The 20,682-nt window shown below is 36.8% G+C and overlaps 1 protein-coding gene and 1 pseudogene across 1 annotated transcript; one reads left to right on the forward strand and one right to left on the reverse strand.

The window, feature by feature from the left end:
- Window positions 1-16,147: 16,147 nt before the first annotated feature.
- LOC122747346 lies at window positions 16,148-18,474 on the reverse strand (annotated as a pseudogene).
- Window positions 18,475-19,172: 698 nt separating this feature from the next.
- Window positions 19,173-19,460, forward strand: LOC122750602 (small ubiquitin-related modifier 2-like). Its single transcript, XM_043997354.1, has 2 exons — window positions 19,173-19,334; window positions 19,398-19,460. The coding sequence occupies exons 1-2, from the start codon at window positions 19,173-19,175 to the stop codon at window positions 19,458-19,460; spliced, it is 225 nt and encodes a 74-aa protein (XP_043853289.1).
- Window positions 19,461-20,682: the final 1,222 nt, after the last annotated feature.

The raw sequence follows: 20,682 nt of genomic DNA on the forward strand, positions 1-20,682 counted from the left end.
CAATATGCATCTAGGTGCCACAGTTTGTTTTTTCTGGATTTGGAGAACATTTTCCATCAGGAGTCCTTTGGAACTATCTTGGACAAGTGTATTGCTGAGAAGAGTCAAGTCTATCACAACTGATCAACACACAATGTTGTTGATACTGTGTACAATGTTTTCCTGGTTCTGCTCATTTCAGTCAGCATCAGTTCATGTAAGTCCTTCCAGGTTTCCCTGAAATCCACCTGGTCATCATTTCTTACAGCACAATAGTATTCCATTACATTCATATACAACGACTTGTTCGTCCATTCCCCAATTGATGGGCATCCTTTCAATTTCTAATTCCTTGCCACAACAAAAAGAGCAGCTATAAATATTTTTGTACATGTGGGTCCTTTTCCCTTTTTTATGATCTTTTTGGGAAAAAGATCTAATAATGGTATTGCTGGGTCAAAGGGTATGCACAGCTTTATAGCCCTTTGGGCATAGTTCCAAATTGCTCTCCATAATGGTTGGATCAGTTCACAGGTCCACCAACAATGCATCAGGATACACAAGTTTAATATAAAAAAATGAGGTGTTCAGTATGTTCTCTGTGTGTGTATATTGCAAGGGTAGAAAAGAGTTGGGGGTTCTACTTTTCTACTACAGAGTTTTGTTGGAGAATGTTACGAAAGTGTTCCAAGTGGGCATATTATCAGTTCATCATAACCAAAGCTGGTCCCTTACAACTATTCTGAAATCCTTTCATAATTTTTTATATCTTATTGATCCCAGATATCCCAATACAACCATTCCAAACCTCTGTTTTCATTAAATTCCTAATTCAAACCCTTTTCCTTATTAATAGCAGATGAAATATTCTGCTACCAACTCAAACTCAAAATTTCCAAAATCAAACTTATCTTAGGTCTTATTCCTGACTTCTTTTCTATTGTATATGTATTATGCTTGCTTGTGTCCATCAAAACGTGTAGAACAAAACACATAATGGGTACTCAATAAAAACTCACCCCTTTCTATGTAATATATAACTGTCTTAAAAACAAATATTAATAATAATAACAAATTCACTTATTAATATAATTAATTAACAAGACTCTCACTTTCTCATTAAAGAAGCTACCATTTGTCTAATGGCCAAGGCTCAAAATTCTAGAATTATCCTTGACTCTTCAATAATTTAAAACCCTCCAAAATATAGCTCCAAATTTCTTTTATGTGCTTTTTCTAAATTGTCACTGTCTCTCTAGAGCTGCTTTTCCCGGTCACATTTCACTTCATGCCTAACTCTGTCCTTCTTTCTTTTCCTTACCAGTGTGACCTTACTACCCTGAAGAAACTTCTACCCTGGGGACTCACTTTTCTTTTCTTTCTTTCTTTCTTTCTTTCTTTCTTTCTTTCTTTCTTTCTTTCTTTCTTTCTTTTTCTTTCTTTCTTTTTTTTTTGGTGGGGCAATAAGGGTTAAGTGACTTGCCCAGGGTCATACAGCTAGTAAGTTTCAAGCGTCTGAGGTCAGATTTGAATTCAGGTCCTTCTGAATCCAGGGCCGGTGCTTTATCCACTGTGCCACCTAGATTCCCCCTGACTTTTCTAACTGGGGACTATCTGTCCTACACTACTGAATTGAATTGCTTTAGGCCACTTTCCCAAAGCTAGGCCTTCTACATCTGACTCTCAGAGTTTCATGATACCCCCCAGGAGGCTGAGAGTTCTCTTCTTTCTTTTAAATATAAGCTTGTGCCTGCTCTTGTTCTCCCCAATGTCAGGAAAAGTAACTAGTTCCTTTTTGCCATTTAACATCAATTAGCTTTTACAAAGGAACATTTCCCAAGGGGGAAGATAAAGCAAGAATAAAGTACAATCATTTCTCCCAATATCACAGGGGTATACTCTCCCCTAAGTCACTGGCATGGAGATGAGAGGATGATAGAGAAGAAGGCTTCAAATTGAGCTCAGTTCATTCATAGCACTGGTCCCACCAAATTCTTGATCCTCATCTTAGCTAATGTGGGCCCAAAAGGTCACTTGTCACTCTGCAGAGCATCACTGCTTAGCTGGCTGCTAAACCTGGCCTAGAACACCAACTAAGATACTGAAGCACCCCTTCTGACTCTGGAATGCTGAGCTTCTGAGAATCCCTCCAGTCATTTCATCTCTAGTTTCCTCTGTTTCCTCAAATGTAAAATGGGGGTAATATGTAAGGATTGGATGAGATAGGAATTGTAAAAACACTTTGCACAGTGTCTGGCATATGGTAGGCAGTATATAAATGTTGGATATTAAAAAAATCATCATAATCATCAAAAATCTCTGCCATGTGCAGTCAGGGCCCCTTCAAACTGATAGATTTCTGAAGAACTACACTCTATCATTCCCTAATGATCAGATCCATTTCCATATGGAGATGAGGGAGTCTGTGTCCAGAACAGTTAAGTGCTATTGTGTCTTTGTTGTATATCTTTGCTGTGTTGGGCAAATTAAACCTTTTTTTTAACATTTTTTTTCAAATTAAACCTTCTTTTGCTAATTGTGCAATGTCTAATGGGTACCTCATTTGGTCCCAACATAGAATTTGAACCCAAAAAGAGACCAGCATTAGAGCTGCGACCTACACCAGCCTCCTCTATGCTAGGAGATACCATTATATAGGCATTCTTTTGATGCACTTAAGCCTCATTCTATCACTATTTCAGGAAAACCCCCAGCCATGCTTCACTTTACTCCTAACTCTCTGGCCTTCTCCTCCTTGGCAGCTATCCTGCCCCTGTACAGATACTACACCCCAGTTCTAGAGTCTTGAACCATTATCTCTCAAGGAATTTACATTCTGATAGGGAAAGACAGCATATATAGGGAGTGAGCAGTGTCCAGGGAAGTGTATTTTGGACAGGGAAACATAGCTGCCTTCACAGGGCAATTGATTGACTTGTACTTCCCAGGAATTGTAGTATTGATTTGATTTCTGTTCCCAGAGCAAGAAGTAGTGGGGGGAAAGCTATTCACATGGATAGTAGCATAACATACAGATGGTGGGGAGTGGATTTGGGTAGAGCTAGTTATAGTGAAAGCTCACTTACCAGTAAGAAGGCAGAGATGGACATGTGGTTTAGAGGTGGAGGCCAGAGTGCAGGAGCATGGCATGAACAATAGAGGGGGAGGGAAGGGAAGAAGGGAAGGGAAGGGGGAAGTGGAAGAACAGACAGGGTGGTGGGTCTGGTTCAGGCTGGTTAAACATAGCACTTTAATTCTGTCCCACTTTTGTTCAAAAATTGGCACTGGCTCCTAACTGCCTATGTGATATAGCCCAAATTCCTTAACCTAGTCTTCAAATTCCCTCACAATATTGGCTCTGTCTTTCCATTCTTACGTCTCACTATGAGTCAAGCACTTTATATACATTATCTCATTTAAGCCTCACAACCTTATCAGACAGACACTAAATGTATTACTGGCCCCATTTTATGAAATAAGTGGAGATACAGAGAGGTTGATTTACCTTCCCATGAGTGCACAGCTTTTAAATGTCAGAGGTAGAATTTAAAAGCAGATTTTCCTGAGTCTAAATCCAACAATCATTACCAAGCCACATGAATCCTTTATTCTAGCTACACTCATCTACTCACTCTCTCCTGGACATAATTTGCAACAATTTCCCCTCTCCTAGAATTCTCTGCTCCTTGTTCTTTCATATATTTTCATTATATACTTTAAGTCTCAATTCATGTCCTATATTATCCATGCTTTCCCAGAATACTCCAGTCCACAGTGGTCTTTCCTATCTCCAAACTCTTATAATACTCTTTGACTCTATTTAGCACTTACATTATACTTTTTAAAGTGTATGTTCCTTTCTCCCCAACTAGATCATTGCATCTTTCAAGGAACCTTGACTTGCAATTGTTTCCAAAAGCAGATACTGATAAATAATGACAAATTAATTTAACAGAACTCTGTTCTCTATCTCAATTCACTGGATTAGTTTTTTTAGCATAATCCAAGTGGGGGTGAGTGGGATTATAACAAGTAAAAAGAAAACCTGATACTTAGTTTAGAAATACATATATAATCCTTGGGATATAGAGTAGCACAGATTCATCCTATCTATTACCCTTCTATAATTATCCTTGAACCATATTCACACAGGAACCATATTCAAGTTATATTTATATACAGTATCTTGCGGTGTTTACAATACAATCTTACAGTTTTTAGAAAGAAGTTAACAACCTTACTCTAGGAAAATAATAGATCTAGAGCTGAAAGATACATTTGAAGTTATTTAGTCCGACCTCCTCATTTTCAGATGAGGAAACGGAGACCCTCCCAAAATTAAATGACTTGTCCAAGGTCATACTAAAAGTAAATAAAAGAATCACAATATAGATTCAGGTCTTGTGACTCAAAGTTATTACTCTTTTCATTGAAACATGCTGCCACTTAGGCATTCAAATATTTGCCTATAGTATTATCTACAGTTTTGCATAACTACAAATAATTTTTAGAATTATGATCCTAAACCACTGTAAGATTCTCGGTCAACAACAATAGCAAAATTTAGTTATGCTTAGCACACTCTACTTACAAAGGTAGGAAAGTCTATCCATATAACTTCCATAGATTTCAACAATAAGTCTCAATATTTTTTATTAGGAATGAGAGCTTAGTTAAGCAGAAATTTAATTTACTATAATCCCTAAGCATTCCAGTTCATCAGGGTTTTATTGTGAAAGGATTATTTATCTATTTTCATTCTAATGCAGAAGGTTCCAATTTACTTCAAAATAAAAACCACAGTGCATACTTAAAACTTAAAAAGCCCAAGGAATCAAACACATTCTCTTCCTTCTTTGGTTATTGACCCTTTGGTGAGAATATTTGGAAACTATTTATAGAGTATTAGGAACTATCAGCAGGGTTCTAAACATTGCCCAAAACAAGGGACCGTCTTACACTTGCCACATGAAGCTAGGGTAGTTTGTCGCCAGTGACACACTCAGAGGGTTCATATAAGTAGCCAAGAATGTTTGTAGTATCAGAATGTCATTGTCCCTTGCTTTCACTACTGAAGACCTGTGGTATCCAACTTAGTTCTTCATAATTGGGAAAGGGGATAATAAGTTTCATGCAAATTTTGATGAATGCGACTTTTCAGAATTTTTTTTCCTACCAGGTTAACCATGATTCAGATAGCCTAATCAAGGACGTTTTCCCCTATTCACTTTCCATCTCAAAAATTATTCAAAATTGAGGCACTGAGAATGGCCAGTATAGTCACTTTTTATTACTCATTCTTTACAACACACCTGTGAGTTTGATAAGTATAATGATTCTTGCTATACAGATGGTAGAGCTAAGGTATAATGTCATACAGAAGCTAAATAGCAGAGCAGGAACCAGAATTTATGATTCCCCAAATCACACATAGACTATAGCATTTGCTAGGATATCTGTTCCTGCCCTCTCTTTGATGCTCATGCATGAAAAGCTGAAATGCAATTTGAGTCACTATCCAAAATGTCAATTACATCCTCAGAGTGGTTTCAGGCAGGCCACTTTAACCAGAATATAAACTATATTCATAAACTCAGATTCAAACTCATTTTTTGAAGTAGCCCTCAATTTTTTTCCAGTCTGACTCAACAATTAAATTCCTAATTGGTAACTTGCTATCTCTAGACAGATGAAAGCACCTGAAATATCCTTTTACACTTTAAAATACATGTTACATGCCTAATGTGGTGCCTTCACCTATAACATAAAAGCTAATTTACCCCTTCACTAACTTGATTCTTTTTTGGTTTAATAAACCTGACCAAAAAACCAGGAAAAAATGGTGTTTATAGTGTCATGGGATGTGGAATATTATAACTCTAAGAGCTAGAGAGTTAACCCTAGATAAAAGATTTGGAAATATTCTAGTCTGGTTATCCAGGATAATTTACATTTTATGTCACTAGGGGAAGGAATGGCACCCTCAGAAAATATTGATTTAATTTGCTTCACTATCAGTATACTTCAATAGGGAAGAGTAGATGAGGGGAGGGGTAATAACACAAACTGATAAATTCTGAGGTCCTTATTTATCAGGCTGTTATAACCTATTTCAGTACAAAGGTTTTCCTGAAAATTTAACAGAGATAAAATGATAGTGAACTAAGCTATTTCTTTTTATTCTTCTCTTTTGTCCTTCAAGATTTAAATATCAGGGTATCTAGATTAATTTTTAAAATTGCCCAATATCACAATTCCTTTAATTTTTTCCATAAGCTTGGGAACAAAATCTAATTTTACTCTATGTATCATCCTATGTGGCATGTGAATAGTCAGAAGTTATTTTTAAAATATTTTAAAAGTCCTATTTGCTATCCATGTCATTTGGACTTGTTTTCTGCCAGTTAATGAAGCACAGGGGTTAACCTAATTCATGATTCCCATCTGTCATCTCTACAGCAGTGATGGGACCCAAAATGAAATTCCATTCTTCATTTAATTCCTACAGCTTGACATTACTCAGGTAATCAAGCACAGCTCTTGGGCTTCCCTGTTTTCAGATGAACAAAACTAAGGTCAAGTAACTTGCCCTGGGTCACACAGCAAGATAGCATAGGAGTAGGGCATAGAACTATAAAGTCTTGGAATGTTTCATACATTACCATGGCTAGTGAACCATACTTCCTTCCCAGGTAATTGCCTGCACTCATATCTACTGGGTCACATTTATTATCTTTTTATTTTGAATAGAATCTAGGTCTAGTTTGTTTGTCTGCTAATTATCTTCAGGGAGAATGGAATATAAATTTAAACCTCTCATTAACATGCTGATTAGAAAATTCTCTCAAAGAATCATAAGGGTAGAAGAGACCTCCAGAGATCATCTGGTCCATCCCCCTGGCTTCAGGCATAATTCACCTAAACAATTTCAGACAGATGGGAAACTAAACTTACAATTTCCAGCAAAGCATCCCCAATCTCCCTTGGTATTACTTAGGCATACTTTATTCTACAATGTACAAAATGTCTCCCCTTACAATGACAGATATTAACACAATTTTTAACATTAACCATAACATATACAGTGTATGTATATCATCAATCTAATTTCTCTCCTGAGCTCCAGTCCCACATCATGAACTGCCTAAAAAACATTCTGAGCTATATAAGCATCTCAAATTCAACACGTCCAAATCAGAACTCATTTTCTTTTCCTCTAAAAACCTAATCTTCCTCCAAACTTTCATACCCAGTCATCCAGATCCACATTATCAATCCCATCCTTCAATCCTCTTGCTCATTCTACATATACAGTCTATTGTCAAGTCTTGTCACTTGTATATCCACATCTTTCCCATATATCTTTTCCTCTCCACTCTCATAGCCACTATCTTAGGTACCTAGGTGGTCCAGTTGAGAGAAAGCTGGGTCTACAGCAAGGAAGAACTAAGCTTGAACTCAGCCTCAGACACTTCCTACCTGTGTAACCCTAGAAATTCACTTAAACCTCAATTTGCCTCAGTTTCCTCAATTGTAAAAAGGAGTTAATCATAGATACTTCACAGCATTATTGTGAGTCAAATGAGGAAATATTTGTAAAGCATTTACCATAGTCACTGACACAGTAGGTGTTTAATAAATGTTTACTTCCTTCCTTTTGAACCTAAGCATAGCTTGACTTTATTATTTATTGCACTAGCCTGATATTTAGACTCTTTCCTTCAAACTTCTCCACATTCCACACCATCCTCTATGCAACTGGCAAAGTAATTTTTCTAAAGTACACGTGGAACCTTTCCTTCTTTTCATTAAACCCGACTGACTCCCTATTACCCCTAGGAGCAAATAGAAATTCCCCTGTTTGGCACTTAAAGCTCTTAACAGCCTGCCCCTTTTCTACCTTTCATTCTTCTTACACATTCCTTCCTTCAATGTGCTGTAGTCAAATTGGCCTCATTGCTGCCTCTCACACACAGCACTTCAATCTTTCATTTCTGTGCCTTTATATTTGATGTCCCCATACCTAAAATATACTCCTTCATCTCTTCTCCCTCTTGCAATTGCTGTATTCCTTCAAGACAGTTCAGAAGCCACTTTCTGCATGGGCTCACTTAATTCTCCCCAGTTGCCAATTCTCTCTCAATATTACCTTGTATTAATTCTACAGGTTGTCTCCCTCATTGGAATGTAAGCTCCTTGAGTGCAGATGTGGTTTCACTTTTTCATTTGTAATTCCAGCACTATTGGCACATGGTAAGGGTGTAAACATGTTTGTTGATTGATTGATTCATGAATGACTTCTAAAAAATTACTAAAACTTCTTATATAAGTTAGGAACATTTAAAAAATATTTTCTTATTTGGCATTTTGTTAGCCTAAAGCTTATTACTAGTCAGCTTTAAGTCCTTGTGACTGATCCCCAAATGCTTTCTTTAACTTCTACAATATTTTCCATCACATTTAATCTATATAATTCTATAACCCTTTTATATGTATATTGGGATGTGGTTTTGCCTCTTAGAATTTGCCAAAGGAATGCCCATGGAAAACACACACACACACACACACACACACACACACACACAGATTAAGACTCACTGTTCTGAATTGGTAGATTGAGTTTCCTTATCTGAGAGTTTCTTTTACCAATGAAATCCCTTTTCATTTCCCTATCCCTATTCTAGAATATGGAGTCAGCTAGGTGGTGCAGTGGATAGAGTGGCAGACCTTCAAATCAGGAAAACTTCTTTTCCTGAGTTCAAATCTGGCCTCAAACACTTACTAGCTGTGTGATCCTAGGCAAGTCACTTAACCCTGTTTGCCTCACTTTCCTCATCTGTAAAATGAGCTGGAGAAGGAAATGGCAAACCACCCCAGTATCTTTGCCAAGAAAACTCCAACAACAACAGAAGATTTTGAATCTCCTTGTTAGGATGATTGCATGGATGAAAATTAAAGCATTTCCTTACTATATGAGGCAGGCACTGTTATGTACTAGGTATAAAAATATAAGCCAGCAAGACAGTCTCCGCCCTCAAGGAATTTTTCCCCTAATGGGAAGATATGATATAGGAAGGGGAGCTAAAAGAAAGGTGGGGATACAGGTATGGCTTTATGGATTGGAAATGGCTAGAAAGTAGGCTTGGATATGGGCAAAATAAGGCAAAAGCTGATCTATTTTTATATATGGGAAGTTGAGTTCTCCCTTCTCTGTGGAATTTGAGTTAGAATACCACAATGTGGCATCTACAGGGGGGAAAATTCACAAGTATTTCTATTAGGTTTTTGATTCTTGCTTGAGAAACAAACCAAGGCCATTCTTCTAGCACTTGCCAGATAATTGGAATGCAGCCTATAACTATTGTCTCTCCCTAAAACAGTAAAGATCTCTTCTAGGAGATAGCCTCCCTCACACATCAGAGGCAAGTAGGTGGTAATGTGGACAGATTAATGGACCTGGAGTCAAGACAACATGAGTTCAAAACCTGCTTCAGACAGTGTGTGATTGTGGGCAAGTAACTTAACCTCTGCTTAAATTTCACCATATGTAAATGAGAATAGTAATATCATCTCCCTCTTATAGTTCTGCTTGGCAAATCTTAAAGCCCTATAAAAATGATAGATGCTACTAGAGATGGGACTTTTTTCTATACACACACAAAAAATGAAATCCAAAAACTCATCTCTAGAATTGCCACATGATCTCATTCTGAACTGCCATACTACTACCTAATCTTGAATGTAGATTTAAGGGTACCCTGTGTCCTACTATTACCTTTGGTAAGCTGAAAGGAATACTCTTTAATTAATCTCCCTTAGACACATTCGTTTTGTTTATTAGAGTATTGTTTTAACCACTTATATATATTTTTTAAAGATTATTGTCATTTGCTTCTCTTCAGCCAAATGTTCTTCTGCTTCCATATTTCCACCAAATTTTCTTCTGTTTCTATTCTTCAGAGTTCAAAATCTTCCATGATCTATTTCAGAGGCTTTACACCTTTGGAGATATATGTTGTCATTTAAAAATATCTATCTTCATTGATTATGCAATAATTATTGATATCTCTTCTAATATCTTCTGTCAAATGTTTTATTTTTTCTTTTGAAATATACAAGTTCTTGTTCAGTTATCTTTGGTGAACAGACACAATTCTTTTCATTTACTGTTGGTTTGGGGGTTAATTTTCTTCCTAATATAATACACATTCAATGTGTCTCTTCCCTTGAAATTTTACTCATTTTCTTTGTGTCTTTATGAGTTTCTCTGTTTGTTTCTGTGTTTGAAAGCTATGTTTATACCCAAACTTTCCCTCTAAGCCTTCTTACTTTTTAGGGTTTTTTCCCTGTATTCACAGGAGCTTGTTTCTAGCTTCCATATTCATTCTTGGTTTGCCTCTCTTCCATTGCTGCACAGACACATAGCTGGTCATCCATACCCTCCTTGAATTGAAATATTTGGTGATCTGGTGGTTTACATGCCCAGTGTATATTCTTTAGGAAGAGAACTGACCTCAGCTAGATTTCTAGGTCCCTTTCCCTCAAGTATGGAAACCAAGAGCGCTTGTCCATTTGACTCTGTTAGACCCTCTTCTGTCTTCTCTCACCACCACCCCCAGTTTATCCTTTTTTTCTTTCCCATATTTTAGAAGAATAAGTATTTTCTGCCTTTTGTGGGGTGTGGTGGTGATTAAGATTGAGTCACTGCCATGGGGGAGAGGTCACAGACACCTCTCACCTTCTCTCCATAGCAGAGGCTGGAAGTACTGGATTATGAAGTTGTTTATGCTGGCTATACCTAGTACTTGAGACATAGGCATAGGGATGTTGAATGGAATTTCTAATGATGCTACCTTGCATGGTGTTTTTTCTTCTTATTTTGTGGGTTCAGCTTCAGTTATTAAGCACTAACTAGGTACCAGGAATGGAACTAAGTGCTAAATAGAAAATATTAAATAAATTAGCAAGAGTACCTGTCCTCAAGTACCTGTACAGTCTTTTTGTTTGGTGGGGCAATGAGGGTTAAGTGACTTGCCCAGGGTCACACAGCTGGTAAGTGTCAAGTGTTTGAGGCTGGATTTGAACTCAGGTCCTCCTGAATCCAGGGCCAGTGCTTTATCCCTGCACCACCTAGCTGCCCCCAGTATAGTCTTACAGTTACTCTATTTGGTGCATATTTCCTGGTGTTTCATCAAAGAAACACTCCATGTTCCTCAAAGAAACAAAGGGGGGAATGTGGTAAAATAATGGAATTTGGCAGATGCCCAGGGGTCTGACTTGATTGACTTAGTAGTGTTTCAATTGGGTGTGAATGAGAAACTACTAAGGACCCATTTAAAGATGATTATATTTTAGCCACACCTGGCCTTCCCTGTTAGACCTAGCTTAACTTGGCCCTCCCTGAGAAGGAGTGTCTTCAGAGGCTGTGTACTGCATCATCAACAGGGAACCAGTCTCAGTCACACTATTTGAAGGACCTCCCCTTTGGGGGAGGGAGAAAAAGGTAGAAAAAGGGATCCCCACAGGAAGTAGCTCACTCTTGGTCTCTCTCTGGTCTTGGAGGAGCATTCGGAGCAGACTAGAGACTGGCTGCTGACTCCCATAGAAATTACGGACCCCTGGTGGTGAGTTAAATCCAGCCCTTTGAATTAACTGAGCTGAAAGTGAGTTTGAGTTTGAGACAAGCCTTGCTACAGCCAGGGGGATTATCCATTTTCCTTTTTTCTATTCCCTTGTCCTTGACTTTATTAATTTCACCTTTTCTGTGTATTTTATTCCCATTAAATAAAACCTGATTTGTTTGTGGAAAAGAGGCTGTTAAGCTCCTTTCTTATTGGCTTGGGAGAAATAAATTAAAAAGGCAGTTCAGAGGGGAGGAAACTTTGGACCTAGAGGTCCCTCATTATTTTCTGAACCCCAATATTATGGTGACCCACCCAATTAACTCTCCCCATATTAAATTTGGCCCCAACACTGGGGAGGGAGTGTAGAGTTAAGTTAGAAAGATTTTTGGAAAACATCTATCTCACGGTCTTGTGGATCATGCAAACTTCAATTAGAATATAAATTATAAAACATTGTTTTTGTAGACTCCTTCTGGACAAGAACATTGTCTTACTTATTTCCCTCTTATTTATCTTTTTAACTCCTCCAGAGCCCAGCATACATTGGTAAGATATAAAAATGTTTCAAGATTCTAAATTATTTATTTCTTTGTGAGTGTTCCTTCTACTGATACACTTCTTAGTCTCTGAGAGCTACTATGGCTAAAAAATGTACCACCTTACAAGTCAACTTGATGATGACCTCCTTTAAAATTAGCAAGGCTGGGCTGCTAATGAAGCCTTTCAAACTGGATAGGGTCTAACAAGAACTTACATTACATTGCTAAGCCTTTGAGAACCCAGCATTACCTCTACACACAATGGAGCACTGGCATAAAAATTTTGAATGAAAGTATGGCAATATAATGGTTTTCAAGAGGCTAAGGATGTTTAAAAGTTGCTTGCCTTTATGAAAACACACAAATCCATCACTTATTTGAGAATTGCCAAATAATACCTTGTCAAGCTTTCTTTAAATTGGTTTTATGCTCTACTCTTTTTTTCTCCTTTAGGAGAAGATACTGCTTATAACTATCCATGGTACTTTTTCATAATAATTTACAAATGAGTTTACATTCTAACCTGACACCTATATCTGTCTCCATTTCATAAGTAAATGAAGTCACCTATTTGTTGACCAAGGTGTTACTCTTTTCCTGGTTGTAACAACTAGTTTCATTGGTTAAACTTCTAGATAAAATTAATATAGTCAGTGTCTGTATCATTTATGTGACCCATTTCCTATTTTTGCTTTTTAACTACTTGTATAAATAATCCAAGTTTAAGTCATTTCCACTGTATGTAATATTTCTTATTATTCTGTCTTCTGTAAAAAATAATTCTGATCTTATCTCTAACAAATTGATAGACTGACAACACAGAGATCTGACTCAGGAATAATTCCCACATCAATAATAATTTTTCCTGTCTTAAAAACACATCTACTCTATTCTTTATGGTATTGTTTGGTACATGTCATGTCCAAGATAATTTTTTAAATTAATTTATGATATAGAAGGGTGAAGCTTCTATGTAATCTATAAATCTTTGGAGTTTCTCATTTCTTATTCCTGGACAATGCTTTTCCATGTTTTCCATATCCTCAACTTTTCACACTTTTTGTATTGAAGGCATCAAGTATCAGAGATTATATTGATTTGATTTATTGGGTTTTGTGAAATTGTAAGGATGGAACAAATGACATCAACATGGGCTATAATAATTTCATCAGGAAGTTAAAATCAAAAGTTAGTTGCCACAACAAAGAGATCAAGAGTCCAGAAAACGCCTTAGTGAGTAAACATCTAACTCATAGTTGCATAGGAAGAAGACAATGGGATATATTGTTTTCAAGAAATTGCAAAGCCCATTTGCTGACCTGAAGCTTCCTGTAGAGCTAAAGGTCCATTTTTTCAATACCAACATATCACTAATATTGCTATATGGCAGCAAGACATATGGCATAGAAAACAATGGAGAGGCACAAAGAGACAGGACACAACATAAAATCAATAAGAAACTCCAAAGAAGAAATTGAATATGTAATTGCTATCATAGCAATAATAAGAGATGACAAGTGGACTGATGGTGTTCAGGTGAAAAAGAGAAAGGCCTTCAACACTGTGGTGATGAACTTTCCAAAGGAAGGACAAGAGTCAGACTAGATGAGCAGACAAGGATGAATTTCAATCTATATCATTGGATGGAATTTCTGAGTCAATATTATTGCCAACCTACTTGAATATTCTTCCAGTAAGCATAACACTCCAAATTTTAAACATTTGTTCCTATATCTTTTACATGAAATATAGTCTAGAGATTTTTTTTTTCATTTAATGATCAGAGATCTTTGGAGTTGTAATGGGAAACCATTTAAATATGCCTTCAAGTGAGGTCCATGTTAAATTAACTACTTCACATAGGGACTGAAAGTACAGTGTCTTTAAACAAATTATTAATAGATGTGTATTATTTGAGTATATAACATTCTCTAGAATCCTCCCTCCCTCCCTGCATGTTTTCTCATTTATTCCTAATAGGATGTGAAATTGCTCTTCAAATCTATTTTTGTTAAAGAGAATAAAATTCATTACTTCATATTTAGGTCTATTTGTATTTTGTATGGAAGTAGTTAAATGTTATATTAAATAGCAAATATAAATAAACATTGTACTGTGCCAGGGGCACAAACTCTGGCTTGATTTATTCATCTACAACTCAATCAAGGCAAAATTTAGTTTTGTTTTTTAATGATTATATTGCTATATATTTCAAATGGTACTTAAACTGTTTCAGATTACAAAGTCAGGGATGTCTAAACATTCTTATTCAATATATTTGATATGTGTTCTTAATTCAGTAAGTGCCTGCATGGATGTCCATTCATATTTACTAAAAGCATCACCTTTCTTTTGGAAATATTTTAAGTAGCAAAAACAAAAAACTAAAGAATACATAGGACAGGTTTTGAATCCATATAAACATCCATGATTCTTAAAAACATACTTGAACATCTTCATTTTTGCTCGATACTGTGAAACATCTAAATGTCACTGAACTTATTTTGTTAAAAAAAAAGAATATATGTTTATCTAGACACATTTAAAAGCTCATTGCAAGGCTAGCTCTACCTATAGGTTTAATATAGAGATGCTTACATACTCTGATTTTGTTAGCATATGGTCCCTCCAAAAAACCTCTCCACAAAACCACTCACTGATGTTTGAAATTCCTTTTACAGGGTTAGGTCATCCTTTTCTCAATGAGATAAGGTTCTATAAGGCTATACCTAGCTAACAAACTGATTTAAATTCACTTTAAAGCATACATGGCTGATTGCAGACATTATCTTAAGACGAACTGGATCAAACAAGTAGAGAAAAGAAGAAGGAAAATGGTCATAAAATGAAACAGTGATGGTAAAAATGAACTTTGCCTACTTCGCATAGCAGGGTATATGTTTTGAAAAACTATAATAACATAGGTCATTATTTATCATGATGTTATCTAGGACTAGCTTTGTCTCACAATATTCAGGATACAGTGGTATCAGTATAACGGCTTTAGTGGTTGAAGGATCAGGAAAGAGTAAGCAAGGATAAATGCAGAGATTTGAACTTAACCAAGCCAAGAATGAAAAAAAAATGGAATAGACTCACATAATGCGCTAAATCATGAATTTAACCTACTGAAAATACATACATATGTGTGCTTTGTGTATCTCTTTCCTAAACTGCAAATTGAACCTGTTTTTTTTCCAAAAAGACATTTAATGAACCAGTTTGAACCAGTACTAAACCTATTTTCTAAACTACTGAATCAGAACAAAATTGAAAGCTCAAACTACCTCAGCATTGAAATGACATCCTATTCACTTCTAGTTCACAGTTATGTGGTAGTTTTGCCTGCAAAACAGTGTCACAACATAGAGCAAAGTAATGAAACACTGATCAATCAATTATGCATTTATTAAGTGTCTACTATGTAGCAAGCACTGTGCTAGGCAAAGGGAAAGGTCAGTATATACATATATATATATATATATATATATATATATATATATATTAGCTTACCTCTTATTTGTTTTAATATTTAAATTACAATGATACAATGACTAGAAAAAGGTCAGTGCATCAATGGCTTTAAACCACTTCAATTTCATTTTTTTCCAAAAAAGAATGCAATTAAATCTACACTTTGATATCAGTAGTATAGTAGTGTCCTTTCCCAAATAATAGACCTGAGGTTTATCCACAAGAGAAGCTTTAAAAAAGGCAGATTTTTGTCATCTTTCTATAAATTCTGTAGGTCTGATAGAAGATACATCAGGAAAGCTTAAACTGACTAATACAATCTATTCAGCTAAAGCATCACCTAAGTAGAATTAATCGTTGGAAATGAACATCAGAGGTGCATTCAATATAAAATACTTTTCAAAACTATTACAAAGAACAAATGACAAAAATGGCTAAGAACAACGGAACATCTGTTGGGTGCCAAAGATGAAAAGAATAGGCCCTGCAGTTACTTTCACTGTCTGAATATGTGACAGAGACCCTAGTGCCTTAGTCCACTTCCATTTCTCTAGCAGGTTTAGTGTTCAAGGAGCTCTCCTTGTCAACGTCAGGCTTACTTTCAGTCCCACTCTATCTATTTATTGGTCCGTTGTATTCACCATGTTTCACTCTCATTTGGCCTTCAGACACATCAACTTTGAGATTGGCTTTGTAAATGATGGGGTTACAAAAATTATCCAGCTCCTTGGATTTCTCAACTATTTCTGTTACTTTCATCACAGAGTCTTGAGTGAGACTTAATTTGTTCTGTGCATTCATCTTACTGTTCAACCAATTCATGGCTTCACTGATAACATTTTCCACCTTTTCCCCATCAGTAGCATCCAAGCAATCATATTTTTCATACTTATTTTTAAGTGCTCCTACAACTTTTATATGTAGTTGGATCTTCTTTCCCAAATCATTTAAAACTTTTGGTCTTTCTTCATGTTCTATGTATAATTTGAATAGGTTGATCAAATTTCTTTAATTGATGAAGTATATCCACACATATTTGTTTTGGTGGTTCTTCTCCATCTTCATTAAGCCATTTAAAAAAATTCCAACATTGAAGCCAGTTTTCTTGAATCTTCTGCAGTCACCAATTTTTTATATACATTGCACAGCTTATCTCTGAATCATATAAATACTCATCAACAGCATTCTTGGCATCATTTCTTTCTTTAATTTGTCTTGCATAATCATCTTTCCCTCATTTTCTCTGTAACTTGTTGATGAGATCCTGGCCCAGCTGTCTGTACAGGGATACTGTACAGGGATAGGAAAATCAATACTCTTGTTTGCTCACTCTTACTTGTCTGGGGGTGCTGACTTTGTCTCAGCACTTGTATGAACAATTTCCTCTTCTCGGGTGTGCTCAGCATGGCTTTTTTGATGGCTCTCTTCTTGGACAATCTGCATTTTATCCATCTCATCTTTGCCTTCATTATTAAATGATGACTCTATTTCTATAGCTGATCCCCTTTCAAACTTTGCTTCTCAATTACTGATGCACTAGCCACACAGAAGATATGGATATTAACACATACTTTAACCTTCACTTTGGAACTGTCACCACCAGACTGGGAAAAAACATTCTGAATAGTGAAGTTCCCAATTTGGTGATTAGAATAAGGTACTTCATGTGAATGGGTATAATGTGTTTGTAAATCAAATGGTTCCTTCATGTGAAAGGTAATGACTTTTGAGGATGGAACAGGATGGTTCTTACAGAACACTTTACCTTACCCTGTTCAATACTCAATTCATGATTTACTTAAATTATATCAACTTTTCCTATTTCACAAAACCAGTGGTGACACAATTCTTCCTCTACTGCATATCAATTTAGAATAATGTATCCCCCATCCTGGATGCTCATAGCTGCATATATGCAACCCAGGATCTATCATTATTTAATTTACTTTCATCCTAGATCTCTTCCTCTCATTTTCCCATCTAGTTTCAGTTTCAGAACCCTAGCTTTCTCTGACATATATATGGCTCACTTCTTCTCTCACACAGGTCTAAGAAAGAGTGTCCAGATTTTCTCCTTCTTAACCACCGTGACTTCCAAAGCCTCACTCAGATGCCATCACTTAGCAGCTACTCCTTTGAGGTTCACATGTAGGGGTGTATGGGACATTTAGGAAGGACTAGCACCTCTGGTCTGAGGGCTTGCCAAGCTCTTTTCAGGGTTGCTTGTCCACCTCTGGTGTCCACCTGTCACCCATCTCTCACCTGTGGTTCCAAGAAGTTGTAGCATGTGCAGTGGCCACACCCTGGGTTAAACAAGGTCAAGGGTAACCAACAAGCCTCAAGTTAGGATGATGTCTACCACAAATGTGTGAAGACTTCCTCCAGGGGAATGGTTGGATGAGAACAATTTGTTCCAATGGCCATTAAGTTGAAGTAGGTGCTGTGGAGTGCTTAGAACTTGGTCAATTATTGAAGATGCCAAGGTCATCAACTACATCCCCAAGCCACTCACTGCCAGTCACCTTGACTTTTTCCTTGCCACTGGACTTTGATGACTAAGCAAGAGAGAGTGAGGCTTCTGACTTTAAGCAACTCTGCCTCATTTAAATCCAATGCATGCTCAAGTCAAGATATCACCCTGTCATTGGTCCTTGACAGAAATAATTTAGATTCCTATTTTATTCCAAAATTATCTCTAATCAGTATTAATCCATTTGCTATGATTCTATAGGTGTTGTTCTGTATAATATAAATTCTGTATATTAGGCCCTAGAGCTGTGAACTGTAGATTGTTAGCTCACTTGCCTAACCACAAGAATGCTGATAAAGCTATCGCCATCCATTTGCTCAAATACCATGCCCAAACGCAGTGTTGATTATATCACCTTCTCCACATGTCCAAGTCATTTTCCCTCTTTTCCCAAGGAGTTAAGCACTTATCTCACAGAATTCCTCTATATTCTAACTTCTGCCATTAGCCTTAGAGACTAATTTGCTCAAACTTGACGGTCTTTATTTCTTTACTCTACTTCAGGTACTCAGAGTAATGATTATACCTTAGACCTCATCTTCCTAAACTGTTTTACTTACATGATTATGAACTCTGAAAATATCTTCTCTGATTACAATCCTATTTTTTAATCACAGCATCTAGCCATCCCTCCTATCCTTTTGTTACTTTCCTTCCTTCACATTCTTGATCTTAGAGGTATCCAGTTCAACCATACACTGTCCTCAATCCTTTTGTTACTGCACCTTTGTTCTTTCATTACTCACACCCTGATACCTAGGCAATCCTAGGCAAATGCCTCTTCTACTCTGATTTCTGAGATGCTGAATTCTCCTTAAAGAAGTTGTACAAGAACCCTGATGACTGGTTCCATTATAAGTTAATATTATCATCTCCTCCTCCTCCTTCTCCTCCCCATCACCACCACCATCATTTTCCTCCTCCTCCTCTTCCTGTTCCTGCTCCTGCCACTGCTGCTTCTCTCCGTTCCCTTGGAACGGCCCATCCTGGTGCCTCTTTTGTGAAGAGGAGACCCCCGGACTCACCATGGCCAATGAAAAGCCAAAGGAAGGAGTCAAGCCTGACAACAAGGACCACATTAATTTGAAGGTGGCAGGACAAGACGGTTCGGTGGTGCAATTTAAGATGAAGAGGCACACACCGCTTAGTAAACTAATGAAAGCCTATTGTGAACGACAGGGTTTGTCAGTGAGGCAGATCAGATTCTGATTTGATGGGCAACCAATCAATGAAACAGATACACCTGCACAGTTGGAAATGGAGGATGAGGTTACAATGGATGTATTCCAGCAGAAGACAGACAGTGTTTACTAAAAAAAGAACCTGCAACTCTACTCCAGAACTGTGCTCCCAAGGAAAACAAAACATTCACAATTAGAAAACCAAGATTTGGTTCATCCACATCCTGACTACTGCAGTATAGTTTTCTCTCTTCTTTGATTCCCTTCCCCCATTCCTTTATTGTACATAAAGTAACTGGTATATGTGCACAGGATTAATGTGTATTTTTTTTAATTAAGTGGTCAATGGTATGTTTTGATCAACATCAAATGGAGATGGGGAGGGGAAAAAACAAACTGGTTCTGTGAAAATATCCCTTTTCTCCATTAGTGGCATGCTCATTCAACTTTTATCTTTATATTCCAGTAAGTTATTTTGCTCTCACTGTTTAACAACAACAAAAACACACAAAAAATCCTTGCATACCTTGTTTGATTGGATAAATTCAATGTTTTTCTTTTATCATTGTAAAATCAAGGACAATTTTATAACTTTTTTGTATGTAGCTGTTACATGTAGGGCAATCTCTGTCACTCAGTAGGGATAAATTACTATAAAGAAATTGATTCTAGATAGTTTTCCCTTCAAGTCAAACATCTTGTTTAAATAAACTTCTTGTTTAAAATTTTTAAAAATAAGTTAATGTTATCCAATAAGATTAGGCTTACCATTCCTTCATTCTTCCCTGACAGGCTCCTTATCATACTTCCCATATCAGCTATTCCAAATTTTCTCTCTCTTAATAATAACACAAACCCTGCCTGCTTCTCTCCTAGCAGATGAACTTAACACCAACTTTTCTGAGAAATAGGTCATTTATTATGAGTAATTTTTTTAACAATCCAAACTTCTGTACATTTTAATATTTTTTTTACCTCCTTCGATCACATAGGATGAGGTAGGCCTTCTCTTCTCACAGGTAAAGCCTTTTGCCTAGGCCCTCAATCCCATGCTCTCTTCTCTCTTCTTCTGCTTGCTCCATCAATCCCCTTCCTCTTCCTCATCTCAAGTCTTTCTGCAGGGGCTTCTTCCCTGCTGCCTACAAATTTACTCAGGTCTTTCTGAATTTTAAAAAGGGCTCTGTCAAAAGTTAACAGTGACTTACTATGCTAAAGCATAGAATCACAGATTTAGGGCTAGCGAGGTCCTTAAATATCTAACCCTGGAGTTCTTAATCCCAGGTTCCATATATATTTCAGGGGATATATGAACTATAGACTAGTGGGGAATTGGTACCTAGCTGATATGGCTGTTT

This window comes from Dromiciops gliroides, chromosome 3 (genome assembly GCF_019393635.1).
Source record: "Dromiciops gliroides isolate mDroGli1 chromosome 3, mDroGli1.pri, whole genome shotgun sequence".
In the NCBI taxonomy this organism is placed as follows: Eukaryota; Metazoa; Chordata; class Mammalia; order Microbiotheria; family Microbiotheriidae; genus Dromiciops; species Dromiciops gliroides.

Bases quoted from the DNA above. Each gene is read 5' to 3' on its own strand.
- LOC122750602 (XM_043997354.1), top strand. From the start codon at position 19,173: ATGGCCAATGAAAAGCCAAAGGAAGGAGTCAAGCCTGACAACAAGGAC. The intron at 19,335-19,397 runs GTGAGGCAGATC...ACACCTGCACAG, and splicing joins GTGAACGACAGGGTTTGTCA to TTGGAAATGGAGGATGAGGT.